Source organism: Lissotriton helveticus, chromosome 7, assembly GCF_964261635.1.
Source record: "Lissotriton helveticus chromosome 7, aLisHel1.1, whole genome shotgun sequence".
Classification (NCBI taxonomy): domain Eukaryota; kingdom Metazoa; phylum Chordata; class Amphibia; order Caudata; family Salamandridae; genus Lissotriton; species Lissotriton helveticus.
Window position 1 is genome coordinate 1,283,514,798 of NC_136068.1, and position 26,003 is coordinate 1,283,540,800.

The 26,003-nt window shown below is 46.5% G+C and overlaps 1 protein-coding gene across 4 annotated transcripts in view; it reads left to right on the plus strand.

Moving 5' to 3' along the window:
- Positions 1–26,003, plus strand: part of TMEM94 (transmembrane protein 94) — a 968,231-nt gene that overhangs the window by 338,431 nt on the left and 603,797 nt on the right. For all 4 annotated transcript variants that reach the window (XM_078654522.1, XM_078654523.1, XM_078654524.1 and 1 more), the window contains one exon: positions 11,317–11,403. In XM_078654522.1, the coding sequence (XP_078510648.1) occupies positions 11,317–11,403 (87 nt within the window). The remainder of the gene's footprint in view (positions 1–11,316; positions 11,404–26,003) is intronic.

Consider the following 26,003-nt stretch of genomic DNA (forward strand, 5'->3'; position numbering starts at 1 on the left):
CGATACCGGGCCCCATTGACAGACGGCGAACGGCTGGACAACCACAGAATACGACTCGATAGTGCTGAACAGAGGATGTCGGATTTGGAGTATGCCTCCACTGCTACCCAGAGGCTTATGGAAACAAGCATTTACAATGCTATGGTCTCGGCATTATTAAAGGTAGAGCTATTGGCATCGCTCATGACATTTTTCTTCATTTTTTTAAAACATAAATAAATGTTATTGTCATTTACAATGGCAATAGGTGAGCATTAGAGAGTAGTAGAGAGTATTCACAGAGCCACACACACACACACAGAGCCACCCACACACACACACAGAGCCAACCGCACACAGAGTGCCACACACACACAGAGAGCCACCCGCACACACACACACACAGAGCCACCCACACACACACAGAGAGCCACCCACACACACAGCCACCCACACAGAGCCACCCACACACACAGAGCCACCCACACACAGAGAGCCACCCACACACAGAGCCACCCACATAGTCACCCACACACAGAGCCACCCACCCACACACAGAGCCACCCAGCCACACACAGAGCCACCCAGCCACACAGAGCCACCCAGCCACACACACACACACAGCCACCCACACACACACAGAGAGCCACCCACACACAGCCACCCACACACAGCCACCCACAGAGAGCCACCCACACACAGAGAGCCACCCACACACAGCCACCCACACACAGAGCCACCCACATACAGTCACCCACACACAGAGCCACCCAGCCACACACAGAGCCACCCAGCCACACACAGAGCCACCCAGCCACACACAGAGCCACCCAGCCACACACAGAGCCACCCAGCCACACACAGAGCCACCCAGCCACACACACAGCCACCCAGCCACACACAGAGCCACCCACCCACACAGAGAGCCACCCGCACACACACACACACAGCCCCCCACACACACATAGAGAGCCACCCACACACACAGCCACCCACACACAGCCACCCACACACAGAGAGCCACCCACACACAGAGAGTCACCCACACACAGCCACCCACACACAGAGCCACCCACATACAGTCACCCACACACAGAGCCACCCACCCACACACAGAGCCACCCACCCACACACAGAGCCACCCAGCCACACACAGAGCCACCCAGCCACACACAGAGCCACCCAGCCACACACAGAGCCACCCACACACACACTTACACACCTCTAGCTAACACAAAGCCGTTCCACTTAGCATACATTAGCACGGACAGTGCACAGCCACAAACTGTCTCATCCTGCAGTAGATCAATGATACATGCGCATCTGGAGCACCTTTCCATTCAACATGCAGGCCCGCAGAATGCAACTGGGGAATTTCAAGTGCAGCAAAGCATTGTACTGTACAGTACTAACGTATCGTACATGTTGAATACTAAAACATACCCTCTGCCGAATAACAGGCAAATGTTAATGACTGAAAACAACTGATCCGATTTCAAACGGAACAAATGTTAATATAAAAACACCTGCAATGAAGGGAAGTAACAGACAATTTGTAAAAGTTGCTTGGTCATGTCTCAGCTGTTGATTAGTATATTAAACCGGGATTAATGAGGTGATTTTTTTTGTTAAGGCAGTTCTAATAGTTATTTCTTAGAGAATACTATTTTCAAAAGGATCTGGTGAACCTGTATACGTTTCCATTTTAAGATACCTTTGTAGGCTGCATAACATAGGGATCGCTTTTGTATCAATGTGTTCAGATGAAAAAACAGAGAACACTACCGCTGAATTTACAACACACTGATGCATGACTTGACTTTTTATACCACATAATTTCCTACCTCTGTCACAAAATGGGGTTTCCCACGCTCTCTTAAGTCCAGTTGCTCTAACTGCACCAGCTTAGATGTGATATACTGATACAGTGCAGACCGGGCAAGGGGAGGGAAAATGCCGCAGTTGTATCAAACTGGATGAGGCGAGACTGGGCGGCTGCACCAGATCAGATGAAGTGTGTTTTGCAGCTGCTACCAGGGTGGATCAAGAGTACGATGGTATACACTCTATGAGATGGAATAAGGTGAGGAAGTGATGTACCATTTGAAGGGGGAGGGGGAGGGTGTTGATGGGCCATCATGACGGTTGTGTTGGCGCTATACCATAGAATGGACCGTCGAAGGAGTGAAAGGGAAACTGCTCTCTCCCAGACCTGGTGTTAGGGGATGGTGGCCGTTTCTAGCACTACATTTTATTGGTGGTTTCTGATCTCTCTAACCCACTCTCCCAACTGCACCTGTAGGTTCCACTCAGCGCACTCCAGGAAGAAGCGCGCCCTCTCTTCCTCGGCCCCGGTCACTGCCACAAACTCCCGCACCGCCTCCTGCTGTAGCTGAGCCATCTTCAGTGTGCGCCGATCACAGCGCTCCGGCGAGGAACAACGGCATGCGCTCTATGGTTCCCAGCACCGACTCTATGATTTCCGGCACAGATCGGCCACATCTCTATGGTTACTAACGTTAGAACGTGCCGGGCTCCAGATCTGACGGACAGCAGAGAATCACATCCGGGACAGGTGTTTTCTCTATGATCATCATGGCGAAATGTCCTGTTCGTCTCGAGGGCTTCAACTATAATAATATATGCGGCCCGCTTCTGTCCAATTTAGCATCTTTATGCGTTTGCATGCAGCTTCTCCGGCCGATTAATTCAATAGTTGTAATCCGGGGTAGGCTCCCGGTAAATTAAATAAATAAAATCGGCAAACGGAGCACGCTGGAGAAACGGCTGCCCCCGGTGAATTAAATAAATACACAAAACTGGCAGTGCGCGCTGGGCCAGGTTATCGAAGCGGAGGGAGGCGAAGCAGCCCCCTGCCTCTGCCGCTCGCTGCATGACTGCCCCCAGCGAGGCCCTCTCACGGACAACTGCGGAAAGCCCACTGCTGGAGAGACGGCCGGCTCCCGGTGAATTAAATAAATAAATAAAACCTGCAGACAGAGCACTCTGCAGTCTTCTGGCAGGCGGCGGCGGGGATGCAAGGGCCAGACGAGGTCGGGCAACAATGGCGGCCGCAAACATCCGAAAATTTCGGACTCTGGGGCGTGTTTAAGCGTTCTGAGTGACGGCTGACGTCACAGGGCGAAAGAACGCTAAAAACACGACCCCGAATCCGAAAGAGACAGGGCTTGTTTCGAGTGACTCCCTTCTCCTCCAATGGCTGGCCTCCGTTTAGGAAGCCAGCCAATGGAGGAGAGGTGGAGTACAGAGGCGGGTTCAAGCCCCGTACTCAAAATCATTAAATCTCCGACCGGAAGCTGGCAAGCCAGCATTTCCGGTCCTTGACCTAAAAATGGAGTGAATGCTCAAAGAAGTGGCCATTAAAAACTAAGATCTTGAAGCTATATCACGCCGGAATAACATCTGCATAGCGGGTATTGCAGAGACAACCAACACGGGTCCACCCTGATGTATTTGTGGAACAACTACTTTTTAGACAGGTCTAGCTTCTTCACCACGTTTGCGGTGGAAAGGGCACACCGCTCCCTGGGCCCTAAACCTTCAGAGGGCACCCCAACAGGATACATCATAGCGTGCCTGCTCTATTATAGAGACAGAGGCACTGCCCTCCAATTAGCACGCGAAAAAGGCCCTCTCGGGTATCAAGGCGCCAAACTTTTGCTGTTTCTGGATTTCACCCCCATGGTGCAAGAGGCCATACATAAATTCGCAGACTCTAAATAGGCGTTAAATATGCAATGTTATACCCAGTGCGCCTACGAATTGAATATCAAGGACGCAAAAAAATGATGGCTAAACCAGCTGACATAGCTGCCTTCTGTAGGGAGATTAGGGCTCGCTGGCGCAGCACTCGACAACCCTGCGCTCCGGAACAGAGACACTCCTCCGCAACAACTCTCGTTACCACACAAGACCTGGGAATCCAGGTACAAGACATTGAACGGAAATATCCCCTTTGACTTTGTGTTCCATACCTTGTATGTCTTTATTCGAAGCCCGTAGTCATTCCCCCTCCAAAGGTTGCATGAACACCAACTAGAAACCCCACTTTCAGACGAACCGGCGAGAGTGAAGCGCTGCTGCGCCCCCATGGTGATTACCACCTGTTGCAAATAGGGAATTTTTTTGTTAAGATGTTTTGTTTATACAACTAGAATTCACTAGATGATGTTTAATGTAGTGTGGGTGGATTTAGCAACTGAATTTTCTTTTGCTATTTCATGGAGTATGACACTTTCTTTTTTACACGCCACCTCACAACATATGCCGTCAGGCCAGCTTCGATCCCAGCTCACTTCAGGGACCTGTGTCGCCCAAGGGGCTAGTTTTTACTGCTATAACCTGGAATATCCGTGGTACCAACAGTCCGAGAAAAGGTAAACCGGTGCTTTCTTACCTACAGAGGTATAATATAAAAATTGCCTTTTTAGAGGAAACGCACCTACCCCCACCAAAAGGATCAAACAGCCAAGCAGTGGGGCCTCCACCGTTACTGCCCATGTTACAGTTCTTACTCCCGAGGCACATGTGTACACGTCCCTAGAAGTATTCTGTTCACTAGACGTGCACACCACGCAGTACCGAATGGGTGCTACACACTACTCCAAGGTACTAAAGCGGACAATGCCAGCAGATACAGGGAGGGGGAGAGACTTGGACGAATGCTGGCATGTCTGCTAAGCCCAGACCGCCAACAGGACTACATAACGGAGCTCTGCTCTGATGACGACACAGTCATAAGCGGGGGTAAATATCCTGCAAGAGTTCACACTCTACTATCAGAGACCCCTCCTAGATCACCTCATGCCTTGAGGAGATCGCAATGGTGTGCTGGCGAAAGCCTATCCGGAGTTCTTGAGTGAACCTATCAAGATGGAGGAGGTAACTCGAGCCATTTCGGCCCTGGATGGATCCAAGGCACCAGGACTAGACGGACTGACAGGAGCCTTTTACAAAGCTTATAAGCAACAGCTGGCTCCGTAACTCCTAACCGTATACAATGAGGCACTGAGTACAGGCAAATTACTGCCTTTGCGCCGTGAAGCAATACTGACAGTAATATTAAAGCCAGGTAAAGTCCGCAGCCGCTGTATCTCATATTGTCCTCTCTCATTGTTAAACCTAGACAACACAATCCTAGTCAAAATATTGGCTACCAGGCTTTCATTGCTGATGGAACAGATCATCTCACAGGCTCACTCCGGATTCGTGCCCCAACGATCGACCTCACTGAACCTTTGCACTATATTCTCAGTATTACACAAAGTACCACACATACAGCAGTTGTCTTATTGGATGTCGTAAAAGCATTTGACTCACTAGAGTCGCCCTTTCTAAATGCAGTCTTGCGCAAACTTGGCATCCCCCCCTTTCCTGGCACTGATTAAACTATTATACACCGGACCTGTGGCCCGCCTATGGATAAACGGTGCTCTCATGGATGCCTTTTCTTTCCTAGTTTCCTCGTGTTCCACAAGTATGTGGAACACGAGAAAACTTTAGTCCAGAATAATTCATGTATTAACCACGACTGTGATTCTGCTATATGACTGTTGGGCACACCAACATCTTGATTTTCTTACTGAATTTACCACCCACGTCTGTCCAATTCATTTAAGTAATTCGGTGGGACTCTTTTTTGGCTTACCGACAGTTTTAGGATTTCGTTTAAAATTTTGGGATTTTGGCCTGACACACGAAGATTGGTGCTTTGCCCTCAGTGTAGACTACCGAGATCCATTGAGAAAAGAAAGTGGACGCTCATATATTTGAAGTCCTTTGTCCTGTAGATGACCCCTAAAGTATTTGTGGGTCGAAACGCCGTCGACGCATAAAAACCTGGCCTAATTAGGAGAGGACACAATTGTTCTATTGTGTATTCTGTGACTTGTTGTAGTTTTATGTTTATTCTCTGTCATTGTTTGTTCAGTTTACACTTGTCAATGTTTCTAACTTCATCATTGTTTGTGTAGCTGTTTGAGTGCCCTCATTATCTCTGTTCCTCTTTTGTGTATTATTGAACTTATATTAAAATTTTTTTGAGATTATCTATGTACATGGTTATTATGAAATAAAGCCATCACAGTTTTGCCTTTCTTTGCACAATTTCTTACTGTTTTTTACACCAACTGTTCTATATTTTGGTATTTTAGCTCAAGAACCACTGCTTGGAATACAATTGATACTGCCCCAGGTTCTTGATCTAGGTTTGCCCTTGTTGTTTGTAAACCATTTCCTATATTCCGAGGCACCTGAAAAAGGATAGCCCCTGTCCGCAACCCCACCCCCCGCCACCCCCCGACCTCCTCTTCATGGCCGCAATGGACCCACTGGTCTGTATTCTGCAGGATAACCAGGTGCATTGTGGACTTCAATTAACTTATGGCCCCATATTACTTTCCCTATATGCAGATGATCCATTACTCTTTGTTCGGCACCCACAGGGCAACCTCTCCACATTAATAGCCCGATATGGAGAACTATCAGGACTTTGTGTCAACTGGAATAAGTCAGAACTCTTCCCATTTGATGGTTACCGCTTGTACATCACCCTCCGGCCTCTCACTTCAATGGGCTGCAGATGGCACTAAATATCCTGGTGAATACATACACAGGGACATAGATCAGATTCTGCCACGAACTAAGGCCCTGCCACGGCCTCTCTCTCTGCACAAGTGGATCTGTGGATCAAACTCTCCCTGTATAATGAGGGGCATTTGGGGTCCCAGATTTCCGCTTCTATTATCTTGCTGCCCAGTGCCATTACACTTATTGGTGGTACCACCCTGTAGGAAGCTGGCTCTGTATATACTATACCAAAGTGAGGTATAGTGTGAACAGATTCACACTATACCTCAGTGTCTACTTGTGGTAGTGAGCTCGAGCAGTAAGGTTTTCAGAGGACAGTGTTAAGCATTTGTTGTACACACTCAGTCAGCAAATGAATTCACACACTCAATGACTGAACTTCAGACTAATTGTTTTTGTATTAACATATTCTTTTAGTTATTTTAATTTTCTAGAACCAAGCCAGCCTGGCACACGTAAGTGATAAGTACTTGCCAGTAAATATACAGCTTGTAAACAGTTTGAATTGTATTTGTATATGAACTTTGTTTGTATTACAGTACTGGTTCTGAGAATGCAATGCTTTGGAAATACAGCCCCTATACTTTGTATAGGCTTTTTAGTAAAAGGACAGGTAAGATACTTTTGAGATTACTTTTCTTACACAATGCAGTATGCCTGGATACTGCACTGTGACATTTCCTGTAAACAGGTAAGTAAAAGCGTTTTGGTTACTTGGTTAGTTTGAAAGCTTTCCATAGATTTCCCAACTCCACACTAAGAAACTTTTCACAGAAAAACAGTCAATGTTATCCTATGGAGGAAAATAGTGTTATCTGTTCAAAGGTAAGTACTTTGTTGTGGGACTTGGTATTCTGGGGTTAGACTCAGGGGTCTCCCAGGGTCAGTGATACACTGGAATTGCACCCTCAGCTACACTAGGGCGGCCGGGTGCAAAGTGCTGAGGTCCAATGTTATCCATTGGGGGATAGGTGGCCTCCGGTTGGTGGCTGCTGACGAGCAGCCCACTGGGTCATGGGAGCAAAGCTACTGGACTTAAGCTGAGGGCAAATGGGTTATTAGGCCAACACAAAAGATGCACCCTCAGCGGCACTGGGGCGGCCGGGTGCTGAGTGCTGTTTTGGCGTCGGAAGCCCTGTAGCTTTCAATAGGGAGTCTCCAGTTTGCGAAAGCACTGCAGGCTCGGGGACAAAGGTCTTCTGGGTGCGACCACCACTTGGAGAGGTAAGTTGGGATTTTGGGGGTTGGTTAGGCACCGTCGGTTGGGCCACCCAAGGCTGCGGGGCATCGGGTGCAGGGGTGCCTTTTAGGGCCAGATCTTCTTACCAGCTCCTCTATACGGTTGGGGGGAACCTTGAGGCTGCAGGTGTCGGCTGGAGGCATGAGGCAGGTCAGGGGGCGCCAGATCTCGTGTCAGGATTGCCTGGGGGACCTCCTCTTGTTGTTGGGCCACTCTAACTCTGGCCGTGGGCATCGAGTGCAGAGTGGTGCAAACTCGTGGATCCTTGCGGAGCTGGGGTCTGTTGTTTGAACAAATCCGGTGTTCACAGGAGTCTTTGGTATTGAAGGCAGGCAGGTCCTCTGGATTTCTCAAGGTTGCTGGCTGCAAGGCACACGGGGATTTCCCAGGAGAATGTTCGAGGTGGGGACAGGCCGGTAGGGCTGGGGCCGTGTAAGTGGGCGTCCTCTTCTTGTTAGCTTCGGCACGGCTGTTCTGTCCTTCTTCTTTCCTTCTTGTAGGTTCTTTTCAGAGGAAGCAAGGTTCAAGGGTGCCCCTAAATACTAGATTTGGGGGTGTTACAGGTAAGTAAAAGATTGGGACCGATGGGTCCCTTCCCTGGGGTGGGTACACCCCTATTATGCCACCCTCCAGTGGGAGAGGGGCATAAGCCTTTTCCTTGGTTGGCTGGGTACCTCCATCTGCAAGATGGCGGGTACTTAGAGTTGTGCTTCACCTTCCCTCCCCCAGATGAGGGGTGGAGTTGGCGGAGTTGGGCACACCTCTCTTCCTTACTTGTTTTTCCCGCCGGTTCTCCCACACAGAGTGGGGGCAGAACCAGTGGAGACCAGTTGCTGAAAGCAATCAAGTGGCCTGGGGAATCTCACAAAGACAGCAAGCCTTTGAAGATTCCCCTTCGTGGACCATGCCCATCCTGGGGGAAGAGGCTTGGCACCTCATCCCTGGATGTGCATTGTTTCAGGCCCCCGAGAGCAGCAGTCTCTCGACCGAGGGGGTCCAAAAACATGTCTGGTGGTGGCAGCTGAAAGCAGCCACTCAGCCTGGACACTAGTGGTAGATCGTTTTTCAGGGGGCATCTCTAAGATGTGCATTTTTCATTAAATCCCACACTGGCGTCTGTGTGGGTTTAATATGCTGAGAAGTTTGATACCAAACTTCTCAGTTTTCAGTGCAGCCATTATGGTGCTGTGGAGCTTTTTAATCTTTCTGTTTAGGTGGATTTTCTTTTTCTTGCTTTTGGGATCTGTTCTCTGTGTTATGTTTTACACTGTAGCTGTTGTGGAAACAACATAACATAACATAACATAATGACAAACTTCCAGCACCATATACTGTTAATGGCAGCACTGCACCTACAATGGACTTAGACACTGTAGAGGTACAGGGCTCATGCACCTGTACACTCCCCACTGCTATAGGGCACCCAGCTAGAGGGGTGGCTGATCTATACCAGTGCAGTGGGTTGTAGGCATGGCACACAGGGATATGTGCCATGTCGACTCTTCACTTTGTTCTGCAACAAGACACGCGCCTGCCAAGGCAGTGTGTGAGTGTAATGGTACAGGGCCTCTAAGGGTGGCACAATCAGTGCTGCAGTCCTTAGAGGTCTTACCTGTGGTACTATTTACCAGGGGCTGATCTGTGGCCAGAGGCCAATAGTTTTTTTTTTTAATGCAGGTTTAGGGAAAGAACATAGGCCCTGGGCACATGATTGGCAGGAGCCCAGGGCAAACTCAGTCAAAGCTCATCAGCAGTTCAGCAAAAAGTGGGGGCTACCATGCAGAAAGAGGTCACTTCTCACACACCCGATGCATGCTTCCCATACATTCACCCCAAACGCACACAATTGGGTCTACTCCACTCACAGATTCTCCCCAAGGGCATACCACTGGAGACCTGAGATATTCAGAATGTCTCCACAACATGCTGGGCCTGGCGCAGAATGCAATGATTGCTGGGGAGGAAGGGGGTTCTGAACTCTGGGGATCTTCCCCTTCCCAACGTCCCATGGCTCCCCCTTACTAAGGAGGCACTGGTCAAACGCATGCTAGACGGTTTCACATTGCCTACATTGGGGGACCTATTTCCCATACTAGCACAAGATATTCCTTATATGGACCGGTTAGTCTTCAAGAGACTACACAACACTTTGCGCTCCCTCATGCCTACATACCAATTATCACTGTATGACTTGCCACCCCTGCACATGTTCTTCAAGGCTAGAGACAGAAGCCATATGACATCCAGACTTTACCATTCTTGTGTGGCATTGAGACCAGACACCACCACACAAGTGTGGGGGCAAGTGGGAGGAAGAACTACAGACGCAGCTCACAAACCAAATATGGAGCTCCTGCTGCAAACAAACGAAGACCATTTCCATTAACCAGAGGCATAAACTACTGCACTTTAAATACTTACATAGGTATTACCTTTTCCCTGTTGTCACTGTTAAATGTAACCCCTCCAGGACTGATCGATGTAAAATATGTGACGCCCCCGGTTCAGATTATGCGCACCAGGCCATGTCCAGTAGTGACCACCTACTGGACGGCTATATACTCTCACATTTCGGCCATGACTGCCCATGCTAAATGCTCTCCTGGGATACACCCAAAACGTCCTGCATGCAGTACGACGTCCAGTCTTTATGATGCTATTGCTGTGCAAAAGAGAAATGGCACTACATTGGGGCAGCACCATATCACCCACTGTATCAGAGAGTCTGGCGAGCATGAGCCGCTGTGAGGGCATGGGGGAGGACTACGCTAACCTGCAACCTCCTACGTCCACCCTAGGGATATCTGGACAACGTTTCTGCACATAACTCTTAACTTTAACACTAGATACCGCTTTTTGATCCTCTCCCCCCGAAACACCACGCAAGGGGAATGCCCCTTCTCCTGCATACCCCTCAACAGACACTTGTATGGTTTATAGAGCTGGCAAATATAGTCCATGTTAAACATTTGTTTATTAACATGGGATCTTACGCTGTGAATATGCAACGGACAACTATTTTACTGTCTAATTTCAACATTCAATAAAGAAAAGAAAAAAATGCAGATAATTTGTGACCGAATTGCACTTATACCATTATGCAGAAGATCATTTTTTTGTCACCGTTTTGATTCCATCTCCCCAAACGTCATTCATATGGTAGACAAACCTGATTCTTTCTTGTGTGTGCCCCTAAGGGAGTGTGGGCTGTATTAAGAATGTTTGCAGCCTTAGAGATTCATATGGTCTAAAAGATTAGTAAAAACTTTCAGAATGCTTAGTACCTTGAAATGCAGTCTTCTATTCATTGTGTTGTGCAATTCAGTATTTAACAGATGTCTTTACATTCTCTCAACTTTTGTTCTAGGTTTTATTCATTTTATTGCTGAGTCTTCTCATATCTATTCAGATTTTTAGCCACTGTTTTCTGGACTTTGCTGAATCCCATTTTACTTTTTCATAGCTTCATGGTGTCTGTCTTTTCACAGATTGCATTCCTTATCACAAATGCACTGCGGTTTATATTTCACGCGCCAGGCAGTCCACCTTTACTCTACGCTTTGCTCCAGCTGCAGGTATGTAAACCTTTTTTTATAGTTTGTCAAAAGAACAGGACACAGATTGGTATTGTCACCTGGCTGGGTTTATTTGTTTGTCCATGATGTGTATGAAATGTAATTATTCACTTGCAGAAGTGCTTAGTTGATCATTTCTGTGTAAGCTCCTTAGGTTATGCACAAATCCTATTCTCACTAGTGTTGTAATAGGATACCAAATAGCTATTATCCAAGAATCAAAAATCTTATTTATGAATAGCCATTTGGGTCCCGAGACTTACAAAGAAATGGTCCCATGCAGAAGAGTGCTGAAAGGGTGCTGGAAACATTTGTTCCCCCCAGTAGAATTCATCAACACAGCATTATCTGCATGGCACAAAGATAAAGATGACAAACACTAAAAAGAGAAGTACTTACTGTGCTATCAACCACGTGGCCCACTTCTACAAACATAAACTAAAAAGGACAGTTAAAATTGAGATACAGGAAGACTACTAGAATGCATTACCACCTAATGGAGTCCATAAACAAAAATATGTTTATACTGTTTACGTACTACTAGGTATTCCATTTTCTAATAACACTGAACTATCTGACTATTGTTTTCCTATCAGGCAGTATATTTGGTCCATTGGCTATCTTCAGGTCTCATTGATTTTGCCAAAAGATTGCTGTAACACATTTGGCACACTGTTTCAGTTGCCTTTGGCTCCAAGTATTGGGCAGCTCTGTGGAATGAAGCCGTAATTATAGAGTTTCCAATTCAAAATGGTCAAGCAATTAATTTACCTAAAATTTCATACCCAGACAACCAGAACCACTAAGGGAGGATCTGGTAGTTTCTGCAAAGTTTTGGCAGGGCTTCTTAAAACTGCAACTTGTTTACCAGTTCTGGTTGTTGGAGCAGTGAATCAGCACCCACTTTGTAGTCCCCCGGGGTCCCAGTTTTTAGGGGTTCATATCTTGAATAGGGCTGGATGTGGTCTAGATTTTCTAGTGGCTTGCATTTGACCAAAGGACCCCACGACACCAAGCTAGGGACTGGACATTATGAACAGTAAAAACAACACCATCGGCAGAAGTGTAAAGGAAATACCTCATCGCTCTGGGGCTAAGCAGATAAAGGCACCCTGTTCATCACTGTGTACCAGTGATAGGAGTTTCAGCAGTGGTACCTGCTTACCAGAGATGGAGGTGCATGTTCTGCAGCTCCACAACCAGAAAATAATCCGTATTTTACTTTAATCTTTAGCCAGGCCAGTTGAGTAGAATGATTTGCATGGCTTCAGGTTGGCTTTATTTGTTTAGGCGTCCTCCATACATATTAGTCAGTAAGTGGGACCTTGTACATATTCTACAGGTGGCTAGGGATCCTCTTTTGCAGGCAGCCCAGCTTCTTTCCTTCTACACTGCGCACAGCAGTAAGATGCTCCAGGTATCGAGTCTTGGCCCTAGTCTTGGGAAGGACAAACTTCAGCATATGCTGCGGCTTAATTGATGTGAAGCATCTCCTCTAAGTCCGGATGTTATGCACGTTACTTGCTCAAGGGAGGGCATTATTTGTCTTTGGGGTCACATGTTTGAGATATTGACAGTGTTACTTTTTTCCAAGTTGAATCTCTTCCTCCTATCTGAAGGATGTGCATAGTGTTTGTTTGTCTAGGTGGTGGAAGGCTATTGGTACAGACACCATATCACGTAAGCGGATGAGGAATTTAGCCGTCCAGTATACACTCTCCTCATATATGTCAAAAATAAACCTAAGTATACTTTTCCGAAAGCTAAGTCATAGAGAAACCATCTCAAACTCTTAGCAGGTACCTTTGGAAGCATGTTTTTTAGGAACAATTACCCTCACTCACCCGAAGGTGGCATGCTTCATCATTGGGCTATGCGACTTGCCGGGCCGGTACTGCAATGCCTGGTGGGCTCTGCGAGAGGGCACTTTACCGGATATTTTTTTTTCAAAGGTACCTGCTAATAGTTTGGGATTGTTTCTCTTTGACTTAGCCTTCTGAACAGTATACTTAGGTTTATTACTGGTACTGATAGGCATTGGTCAGACCAGACTGAACTGGTGAAGTGTATTCAAATAAAAGAGCTCTAGATATAGAGTGGAGGGGTTTCACTGAGTAAAGAAAACCTATGCTAGATAATGGACTTTATGTTGGACTTTCCCCACCATTAGCTAGGTAAATGAAGTTTTATAGAGGGGACCTTGAGCAACAGAGACGATGCAGGATTAAATGTGCACAAGGGACAAAGAACAGCCTGCATGGAAGTCCATTAATTGCTGTATCCATACATATGACGTCCCTGTGTTCCCCCATAATCTATGGCGAGCAGTGAAACACACTTGCAATGTACATATAGGCCACCCATGAGAGTAAACAAGGGGCACATGTTTGTGGCACTGAGAAGACTGTACAGTTTATTTGGCAGGTCAGCGAAAACCCAACTAGTAGGAGAGCACATATTTAAAAGTTCTATGATGTATGTCTAAAGAGTGCCACTCCAACAAAGTCAATTCTCTTCCAGGGGATCCTCATCAATAGTCATAAGCATTGGAATATTCCCGCCCATGCGCGGGACTCCGGAAACACTATATTATATGTGCCCCACATATATATAACCATATACATATAAACATATATATATAAAAATAAGCAATTGCAGCCCAATAAACACTAGAGCTGAATCATGCTGTAAAGAATTTCTACCATACATGAATAACATGCATTAGAAACATGAGAAACAACACAAAGTTTGTTTAGAAACTGTTTTAATGCTCAGAAAGCAGTAGAATTTCACATAAAAAACTGAAAGCATAGAAAACTCCCAGGCTGCATTGCAAATACACAGTCTAAAAAGACTGAAAAGCTAACCTGTAGCTGCATAGTAATAAACTGACACCGTGCCTTTAAGGCACTTCTGACCCCCAGCTTCCCATCATGCCTCAGGGGTGACAGTTAGGTAACACAGCTCCACTCATTTCTGATTTCTGTCAGAAATTCCATTCTTTTTTCACAACTTTTTTGTCTTCGACGTTTCACATCTTGTCAAGTAAGAATCTGTCTTTTTTTTACAGTTTTTGTGGCATTTTCTACCTACAATGCCTTCTCTTTTTGTTGCCTGTCCTTCTTGTGGTAACAAGAAGGCCAAGACAGACAACCATGAAGTCTGTATACTTTGTCTGCCTGAAGAACATGATCCAAGGACCTGTCCTCACTGCAAAACCCTGTCAGGAAGAACTCTGAAGGACAGGGAGAGGATTCGCATCTATGGCCTAGCTCACAGGTCATCCAGAGGAAAGTCTCCGGTAAAGAAGGGCTCCAAGAGGTCTAGAACACCTTCTAAGGACAAGACTTCACACCCTTCCACTTCAGCGTCAGGCTCGGCGTTGAGAAAAGAACTACCGGTGGGTCATTTATCTAAAAAACGACCTTCGACAGCGGGCTCGCCGTCGAGAAGAGATTCAGTTATGTCGTCGACAATTCACGACCCTCCGCCGACGTCAACCCGCCGACGATCGGCGTCGAGGAGCATCACACCTCCGCCGTCGTCAACCCGGCGACGATCGGTGTTGAGGAGCAGAAACTCTCTGCCGTCGTCGACGCGTTCGGCGTCGAGGGCAGGCTCACCTCCGTCGTCGCAGGTACAGCGATCGACGTCGAGAGCACAGAATCCTCCGCCGTTGACAACCAGGCGTCGATCGGCGTCGAGGATGAGATCTCCGTCGTCTCGTCGGCGTTCGGCATCAAGGGTGCCCAATACCCCTCCGCCGTCGTCGCATAGACACTCGACGTCGAGAGCCCAGATCCTCCGCCGTCGACAACCAGGCGTCGATCGGCGTTCAGGATGAGATCTCCATCTTCGTCTCGTCGGTGTTCGGTGTCGAGGGTGCCCAATACCCCTCCGCCGTCGTCGCGTAGACCCTCGACGTCGAGATTGGCTGCTCCGCCGTCGTCCCAGCGACATTCGGCGTCGAGAGAGAGAAATGCTCCGTCGGCTTTACGACGTCGAGAGATCACTGATCTTCATCAGCCTCGCACCGACATCGCTCGCCGTCGAGGTTTTCTACATCAGAGCGCTCGACGTCGAGGCGACAAGAATCAAGGAAGTCCAGAGAAGGATCGGTGATTCTAGTGACGGAGTCAGCATCCTGCCACTCATCCTCGAGTTCGTCCAGGCGAGCTGCTTCAAAGTCAGCCTCTCCAGAGGCAGGGGACACTGTCCGCAAGTCACCTTTGCGACGGACGGAGCCTCCTTCTACTGAGGTGCGGTTGTCCCCCAGATGGAATCTGCCACTACATCACTGGAGGGATTCAGGGGCTATGAGACCGATGCAAGAGTATGCCAGTCCTGTGCACAGGTCTCCGCTTCAAAGACTGGTGGAAGAAGGGAAGACACAGCCCTCCCAGGCACAGAGTCCAAGCTGAGAGATCACCTGTGAGGAAGCCTGCTAGGTCCCGTTCCCCCAGAAGGGAGGACCGCCCAAGCAGATCACGGGATAGGAGGCACAGTGCTCATCGCAGAAGTAGGAGAAAACCGTCTACTTCTTCTACCACCTCTGACTACTCTTCAAAGAGGGATTATTCCCCCACGCTTTCGGATAGCCCTATCTCTAGGGTCTCACCGATTGATGACATTAATACATACCATGATGTGCTGCAGAGGGGTTTTCAGAAACTCAACATTGCATTGTCTGTTCCCCAGGTCACCACGACAGTGATTTTTGAGATGCTTCACCAGAAGTCTGCATCTCGTCCACTGCTTCCATTGGTTCCAGGGATTGTGGAACCTGTCATGGAGGTATTCCTGTCTCCAGCGACCATTAAGGCGGTGCCGGCTCGCATCCAAAAGAAATACAAGCCAGCTACCTCTGACCCGGTCTTTGTTAAGTCTGATCCCCCTGCAGACTCGGTGATCGTAGCAGCAGCACGTAAGACACATGCAGTCACTGCTACTTCTTCGGTTCCTCCAGATAAAGACAGCAGATCCCAGGACTCGTGGGGTCGCAAGGTCTGCAACTCTGCCGCTTCTACACTGAAGGTCTCCAGTGCGGCCGCACTTTTAGGCAGACATGATAGAGCCTTATGGGATTCCATGGAGCGCTTCAAATCTAAACTGCCAAAAGAAGACCAGAAAGACTTTGAAGAGACACTTACAGAGGGCTGTCTGGTGGTGAACCAGATGATTAGCACGGCGCGGCGGACGGCGCAGTGCTGTCGGCGTATTCGTATGCGCATGGAATATGCGCCAGAAGGTCGTCTTGGTTACGATTGACAGGACTTAAACCCGATGCTCAGCAATGCATCTTAAACCTTCCATTCTCTGGTTCCTCTCTCTTCGGCACGCACGCTGACGAAGAGATGACTAGGATGAAAACCGAGTTGGACACCGTCAAGGCGGTGGGGTTGGAGACGAAAAAAGAATGTAAGCGCCGCTACAAATCCAACCAACGCAAGGGGCCTCAACAGAGGGTTCAAACCCCTCAGTTGTCCCAGAACAAGAACCAGGGGGAAACCCAGTTTCGAGTAGGAAAGTCCAACAGGGTTAGAGGTGGTCACCAACAACAGTCCTCTACCACGACGAGAGGTGGAAAGTCCTGAACAGTGGCTTTCTCTGCCTCCGTTGCCCACTCCAGTGGGAGGAAGTGCTTCTCAACATCTAGCAGAGTGGGCCAGCATCACAAAAGATCGCTGGGTGCTGAATATACTACGCAATGGATATGCGCTACATTTGGGTTTGAACTGAAGCTAAAACCCTTATGTCGAAAAGTTCTCAAGTGACCAGTCAAACACTAGATGTTCAATCTGTTACCTAAGTAGATAATATTTCAAAACGTTTCCAGAGTTGAAATGATGTTTTTTCAACTACGGAAGTGTTATGATAAAACTCAAGTCCTTATAATTCTTAAGTAACCTATGGAAAAGAACACAGGAAAAAAATTCTAGAGACATTTGATCACCATTTCCCAGTACGACTACAAAAACACGAGATACACAGGAAGGGTAATTTAATGAACTACAACATAACCAGCATCCTGAAGAATTAAAGGGGGTAGGTAGAGGTGGGAAGAGAATGAATGTATAGTAAAGGACAAAGGAGCTCAGTGCTTAACCATGTTTAATCAGTGAACCCACACGTCCCACTTCACCTTGTGACATTTCAATTCACCATGCTATTTAAAGAGTGCAGTAACACATATGGATTCCAAATTGTGGAACACCAAATACCTCTCTTCATTATAATGGCCCTTAGTCCAGCCCTTAGAAGAAGAAATTCTTACCATTGTTGCCAAGATATATTAGCGAGCTAGCAGAGTGCCGACATACCAAATAGGTAACAGAACAGCATCTTACCTTTGGCGAATGTGTGACTGCAGGGACATGCCACTCGCTTTCCCAGTGTGGTGTGGCAAGATTTCGGAGTAGGAAATCAAGAGTCTACAACCTTTTGAATGGGTGAGTAAAACACTTAGCTCGCATGCTAGTTAGCACTGTATGCCTTTCTCTAATAGAGTGATTGTGTTTCTGGGGCAGTGCATTATTGACGTCTTGATATAATCCCTAGTCCCAAGAGGCCTGAGCATAGCGTCTGAAACATGTCGATGATGAATTAGGGTCATAGGACCATACTATCCTTACTCCCCGACTAAGATATTTTTATCCTATACCCAAACAACTGCTAATGAAAGGAAACCTAGGTTGATTTTAGGTATTAATTTAGGTGTCACAGTGATATTTAAAGTGTTCCCTGGAATATGGTTGAGCCACTCCTGGTTTTTAGGGACCAGGATGAGACACGATGATTAAGCATGCCACAACTAGATTCAGTGGGGGTCTAACATAAGGAAAAGATGTATTTATTGTTCCTTGGAAATATCAGCCAGTGTATTTAGTTAGGAAAGGAGAAGAGTCTGTAAGGCCAGGGGATACCCTTTTGTTGCCAGTGCCAAGGTATAGCCACCAGGGAAGAGAAACCTTTAGAAGTCCATCTGCATCCAAGGCCTCCAAGGCGTAACCTCAAGAATAGTATGTGATTATAGGACATTGCCATAAGATTCCATTAACATTAGTTAACATACCAAAGCAGGGTCCCGATCATGCCTGAGCATGGAAAAGATTCTTAAAATATCCGACTACTAGTAGGCTTCCAGCAAAAGCACAAAAAAAAACATATGTAGTGGGGAGGATTGTTGAGAGCACTGCATCATTAACGTGTCTAAACTCCAGTTTCACTGCTAAAATTGAATATATAGGCTATAGTCGGCCCCCATCAGTCGGATGAACACCTTATGAGCACAAAAAAAGGGCAGTTGCTATTATTGAGGAGAGCAAGTCTGTATGGTATTTGCTTCTAAAATCGGTGAGGGTATGAGCAGATATTATTAGTTGCTAGTTAAGTATAGCTTCATTAGTAGACATCTTGCCTACTGAGAATTGAATTACAGATTCAGATCAGAATGTCCAATAAAGGTGATAAACACGCCAGTGGATGGAGAGAATTTGTTTTGTAGTCACATGGATGAAACACGAAACAAATAGATGAAAAAAAGATAAGACACAGCAAATGTGACAGTGACTTTACAGAGGGTTTGCACGACCCACTGAAGACTCAATGGATATGGCATTATCCTTAGCTGAGACATGCACAGCAGCAGTGTCATTTAGTCCTAGTGTGAATGGCCACAAACACAGGCAGTGCTTTGATGCCAAAGGCAAGAGAATGGACGGAGACCAAGCGCCTCAACCACCACTCTAATTTGGAAACAGCATTCATTTCCTCAGACTATACCACCCCAGTCAAGGGATAACCTAAGGGATCGCCCAGTAGCACGGAATGACACATCGTCACAGCAGAGGCTCCTAAGAATAATCAAATGATGATAATACATAAAATTTGTGACCAAACCCACAAATATAAGACTAAAGAAAAGTAACATAGTATAAGATCAATCAGAACAATGATGGGTAGAATCAAGTAGTTGTTACTTAAGATAGTTCATGTACAACACAAAAATAGGAAAAGGGAGTGAACTTTTCTAGAACCCTTTCCAACTGTGACCATCACCACAGATGTCTCTCACACAGGTTGGGGAGAGTCACACTTTGGCAGTCTTTGCATACGTAGTTATTAAACACCAGCAGAAAGCTCAACAAGCATCTTCGTGTTAGACATCCAAACGATCCATCTAGTTGTGAAAGCATTCCTCTCTCAGATAGAGCTATTTGGGTCAGAGTTTAACAGATAGCACCACAGCATAGTTTTATTTAAACAAAGGCTGCACAAGGAAATCATGCCATCTTTGGAGTTTAGCATTAGAGATTTGGTAATGGGCGATCACATATACCTGGTGGAATATTGTCTGCTAGGAGAAAGGATAAAAAAAATGTTTTATGAGACACCCTCGACAGACAGAGAGGGGAATCACATGAATAGGAGTTACTTGTAGACCTATTTGCTCAGTGGGGAGCATTTAATAAAGGTTCTTATCAATCTTAAATCCAAGATGCCAAAACTTCATGCCCAGATGTCCACATCTTCTATTGAAGGGTAATGCTTCATCAGTGAATTGTTCAAGGATCTTTGCATACACATTTCTCTGGTCCCTCTTATGGTATAAGCAGTAAACAAGTGCAGGAGGTCACACATGACTTTAATTATGATACTATGCAATTCAATTTGAATTAACCAATTCAAATTCAGTTGTGCACTCTGCCCTCCTGTGGTAGACATTTTAATGTCATGTGAGTTTGTAATGAGGGAACCATTGTGACTCCCTCTTGACTCCGTAGAACTGTTGTGTACGATTGGAGTGTAGTGAAGTGAATGCAGAGTTAGAATGTTGAATACGCGGTTTCACGCAGACGAATAAAAACGTGTTAAACTAAACTCCATGTGTGGCGTAGTCATTGTTGAGTACTAGGGGTGGGTAGGATGTTGCAGCTGGCAACGAGATGGTGGATAAGTAACCTGAAGATTAACAGTGCTATTCCAGAGAATTTGCCGTGGTCCAGCAAATTGCTCGTGCATGTCATGTCTGCCTCCTTTGAAGTGTGGAATCAATGTTTGTTGTATGTAGAGTCAAAGCGCAGCCCCAGTTCTGTGTAAAGCATTCGAAGTTCTTGAAAGCTTCACTGAAAAGGCTACATATTGGTGGCCGAGAACCTGCTGGGAAGGCCACACAAAGAGGTACTGCACTACTACGCAACTCAGTCATACATTCATACGGTGTGAGGCAGAGATCAAATAGGTGTCAGTCAGCACAAAGAGAAGCTTGCAATCAAAGAAATTCAAATACCCTAATAGTCAGTTTACCAGAATTGGGCGAAGAGAGACGTTTTCCCCCTGAGCTGGGGGAGGCAACCTCAGAGCACGCAACCGGGTTTGAACTTGTGGTGCTGGCCATAGCCGAAGCAGCCCACCACCAAAGTTGCCGGGCGGTGGCTCAGAACAACTCCCAAGGAGCCCCCAAAAACAAAGGGCTACCATGGAGACCAAGAGGGAGGTCAAGGTTCCAGGCGTTTCAGCAAGTCGAGATAGTGACATGCTGAAACTGAAAGACATCAGTACACATCCGTCTTGGTACCAGCAACCTCAACCACTTACTAGTGACCGTGAATATCAAAAGTTTAGGAATGGCAAAGTTTAACTGTCAGTTACTCAGGAAGGTATTATTCTAAGAGGTTCGAGAATTGTCATTCCAGAGAGTCTGCGACAACAGATAATTGAAGTGGCCATGAAGGACTTCGTTAAATTGTTGTCACCAAACAAGCTCTCCGAGACAGAGCCTTGTTTCAACATCTCGGTGAGCGAGTTGAAACAGAATTAAAGGCCTGTCATCTATGCAACTGTCTAACCTCGAAAACCACTCAAAACCCATTAAAAATACCAGGGTTGCCAAGGCATGCATGGGAAAGAATTCTTTTGGCTCTCTTGACAACGAACATCACCTGATGGCGATCATTGACGAATATTCCTGTTTTCCATTGATCGAAGATCTCTCATCTGTCTCTCAAGAAAGTGTCATTGAAAGATTAGACAGCATCCTTGCAACCGGGGGTGTTCATGCAATCTTAAAGTCTGACAATGGCCCATATTTCAACAGTCGAGAACTCCGAGACTTTCTAAATCATTTAAATATGAAGCATCAGAAGAGGACCCCTCTTTGGGCACAGGCCAATGGCCTTGTTGATCGGTTCATGAGTACTCTTAAGAAAGCCATCCAGCATGCTGTATTAGGAAACCTCGACCTTAAAACGGTCTTAAATTCCACTCTTTAAGCTTACCACTCGACCCCTTACTCGACTACTGGGGAAAGCTCTGCAACCTTGATGTTCGGGAGAGCCAGAACAACCAAGTTACCTCAATGGACCACAATGGACCAACAGAAGAGCAAATGCTGAGGAAGCGACATGCATGAAACACTTGGAACATAAGCAGGAAAAAAAAACATACGCAGGCAAGCGTCGACATGCAAAAGATGTTCAGTTCAATAGCCGAGATGGAGTGCTTGTTGTCCGAATGGAAAACTAACATCTAATGGTCCTTTCACTGCTGAGCCATTTCACCTTGTGACCTGGTGACTGCCTACCGTCCTGGGAAGTCCATTACGCAAGACTCGTCGCACTTCATACATCTGGTTTGTTGCTCATCAGGCACTGATGTCATTGTAGAGACTGGTTCTGAAAAGACAAGTGAAGAACTCTTTACTGTTGCTGTTTCTCTGTCACTAAGGCCAGTCATGGACATTTCTACTGCCTGTCCTCAGTTTCCGATGACATGGTCTAGAAGTGTGATCCAATCGCCACGAAGACTCACTGAAGGGCTCTAATTGTATATGTTTGTTAAAAAAAGGTAATTTTATTTAACAGAGGGGGTGATGTAGTGTTGCGTGAGGTTGTGATGATGGAACCATTGTAGCTCCTAATGGACTCTGTAGAACTATGATGTAAGTTTTATACCAAGCTCCGTGTGTGATGTAGTCTTTAGAGAGTACCCGGGCTGAGGAGGATGCTACAGACATCTTTTTCTGTGATGTAGTTTCAAATCCTCTATTGTAATTATAGCTGACATGTTTTTATTACTATGTATATCGTAATCTGGAAGCTTAACTGTTTCAATGTTAGGTCAAGTGTTTTGCTAATTTTTATGTATATATTAATTCCGTTTCCTTTCGATGTAATTTTTTCCACGTTTTTATAGTGCGCTCGTATCAGAGCATCACTGCATGGTACATGTAAACAGAACTCAAACCAAACCTTAACATATGGTTAATAAAGGCATTCTAACATCAACTAGGAATTAGAATTCTCCAAATGTCTGTAAGGTATTTGTAGAGGTAGACATCAAGGGAGTCTTACGGTGAAAAAGGAGAGGTAAATAAAGACAGACAGAAAGAAAGTGAACAATGTAAACAAGCATTTGCAATGCAATAGGTCTCGCATTAGGAAAGTTTGAGCTATTGGTATTGTAAATTACACATTTTTTATTTATGTGTTGGTTTTGAAAATAGCAAACTTAATAGCTTTGTCATTTACAATGCCAATAGTTTTAACTGTTGCAAATGTGACACCTATAACATTTGTAATGCAATATGTGTTGTATTTACGTGACTTAGATGTATTGATATTTCAAATAACAATGCTTTTACAGTTTTTATTAATTAATACTGAAATAAAAGTTATTGTAATTTATAATAGCAGTAGCTTAAACTAATTGTGAAGATTATGTTCATTGTATTTTATTGTGATGAAAATCCAAGAACAGAAGTGAAATAGTAACATCTTTTTGTGGCATTTGTAATAAAGCTTGAAACATTGAGAGAACATATTTGAACCAGTTGTTGAATGGTTGCACAGATTGATGCTGTGGTGGCGCTGAGTGATGTTGTGGTGGCGACGAGTGATGCTGTGGCGTTCATTGATGCTGTGGTTGCGCCTAGTGATTTATATTTTCCATGAGTGATGCTGTGGTGGTGCTGAGTGATGCTGTTGCGAAACGATAGATAGATAGAGTGAGGGCGATAGATAGATAGAGTGATGGCGATAGAGTGAGTGCGATAGATAGTGTGTATTTATGTTGCATTGAGTAGTGTAAGTATGAGGTGTGTAATTATACGGCACTGAGTGGTATTATGTGGAGTGTATTTACGTTGCATTGAGGAGAGTAATTATATGGGGTGTAATTATGTGGCACTGAGTGGTAATATGGGGAGTGTATGTTGTATTCAGTAGAGTAATTATGTGGCACTGAGTGGTATTTGGAGTGTATGTTGCATTGAGTGTAGTGTAATTATGTAGCATATTATGTGGCACTGAGTGGTATTGTGTGGAGTATGTGTTGCATTCAGTAGAGTGTACTTATGTGGCACTGAGTGGGATTTGGAGTGAATGTTGCATTGAGTGCAGTGTAATTATGTGGTGTGTAATTATGTAGCACTCTGTAGTATTTGGAGTGTATGTTGCATGGAGTGCAGTGTAAATATGTGGCGTGTAATTATGTGGCACTGAGTGGTATTTGGAGTGTATGTTGCATTGTGTGCAGTGTAATTATGCGGTGTGTAATTATGTGGCACTGAGTGGTATTTGGAGTATATGTTGCATTGAGTGCAGTGTAATTATGTAGCATGTAATTATGTGGCATTGAGTGGTATTGTGTGCAGTGTATGTTGTATTCAGTAGAGTATAATTGTGTTGTGTGTAATTTTGTGGCTCTGAGTCGTATTGTTTGGAGAGTATGTTGGATTGAATGCAGTGTAATTATGCGGCGTGTAATTATGTGGCACTGAGTGGTATTTGAAGTGTATGTTGCATTGAGTGCAGTGTAATTATGTAGCATGTAATTTTGTGGCACTGAGTCGTATTGTTTGGAGTGTATGTTGCATTGAGTGCAGTGTAATTATGTAGCATATAATTATGTGGCACTGAGTGGTATTTGGAGTGTATGTTGCATTGAGAGCTGTGTAATTATGTGGCAGTGCAGTGTGTGTGAGGCAGGGCAGTGTGTGAGGCAGCACAGTGTGTGTGTGTGTGTGTGTGAGGCAGCGCTGTGTGTGTGTGAGGCAGCGCATTGTGTGTGTGTGAGGCAGTGTGTGTGTGTGAGGCAGCGTGTGTGCGAGGCAGCGCAGTGTGTGTGCGAGGCAGCGTGTGTGTGTGTGTGAGGCAGCGCAGTGTGTGTGTGAGGCAGCGCAGTGTGTGTGTGAGGCAGCGCAGTGTGTGTGTGAGGCAGCGCAGTGTGTGTGTGAGGCAGCGCAGTGTGTGTGTGAGGCAGCGCAGTGTGTGTGTGAGGCAGTGTGTGTGTGGCAGCGCAGTGTGTGAGGCAGTGCGTGTGTGAGGCAGCGCAGTGCGTGTGTGAGGCAGCACAGTGTGTGTGTGAGGCAGTGTAGTGTGTAGCAGGGCAGTGTGTGTGATGCAGCGCAGTGTGTGAGAGGCAGTGCAGTGTGTGTCTCACAGTGCAGTTTGTGTGTAACAGTGCAGTGTGTGTGATAGGACAGTGTGAGTGACACACAGCAGTGTGTGACTACGTAATGTGTGTGTGTGAGGCAGCGCAGTGTGTGTGAGGCAGCGCAGTGTGTGTGAGGCAGCGCAGTGTGTGTGAGGCAGCGCAGTGTGTTGAGACAGCGCAGTGTGTGTGAGGCAGCGCAGTGTGTAGCAGGGCAGTGTGTGCGTGACGCAGCGCAGTGTGTGTGTGAGGCAGTGCAGTGTGTGTCTCACAGTGCAGTTTGTGTGTAACAGTGCAGTGTGTGTGATAGGACAGTGTGAGTGACACACAGCAGTGTGTGACTACGTACCGTGTTTGTGAGGTAGCGCAGTGTGTGTGTGAGGCAGCGCAGTGTGTGTGTGTGAGGCAGCGCAGTGTGTGTGAGGCAGCGCAGTGTGTGTGTGTGTGAGGCAGCGCAGTGTGTGTGTGTGTGAGGCAGCGCAGTGTGTGTGAGGCAGCGCAGTGTGTGTGTGTGAGGCAGCGCAGTGTGTGTGTGAGGCAGCGCAGTGTGTGTGTGAGGCAGCGCAGTGTGTGTGTGAGGCAGCGCAGTGTGTGTGTGAGGCAGCGCAGTGTGTGTGTGAGGCAGCGCAGTGTGTGTGTGTGAGGCAGCGCAGTGTGTGTGAGGCAGCGCAGTGTGTGTGTGGCAGCGCAGTGTGTGTGAGGCAGCGCAGTGTGTGTGTGTGAGGCAGCGCAGTGTGTGTGTGAGGTAGAGCAGTGTGTGTGAGGTAGCACAGTGTGTGTGAGGCAGCGCAGTGTGTGTGTGTGAGGCAGCGCAGTGTGTGTGTGAGGCAGCGCAGTGTGTGTGTGTGAGGCAGCGCAGTGTGTGTGAGGCAGTGTGTGTGAGGCAGCGCAGTGTGTGTGAGGCAGCGCCGTGTGTGTGAGGCAGCGCAGTGTCCAATGTGTGGAAGGCCCTGGTTACTTCAGCATGAATGACGCACCTGCACTTCATAGCAGCTAGATTTAGGCCGGCACTGCAGGATTATAAACCCCTTGTAAGCCCTTGAATCGTCTGTACATCCAGTTCTAGGGTCACAAGACGCATTCTGGTGTTTTATCTATTTCCAGTACACGTGGCTGTGTTTATATGTGACGGGGTACTGCTTGGCCCAAAACATGGGCTTCAAACGTCT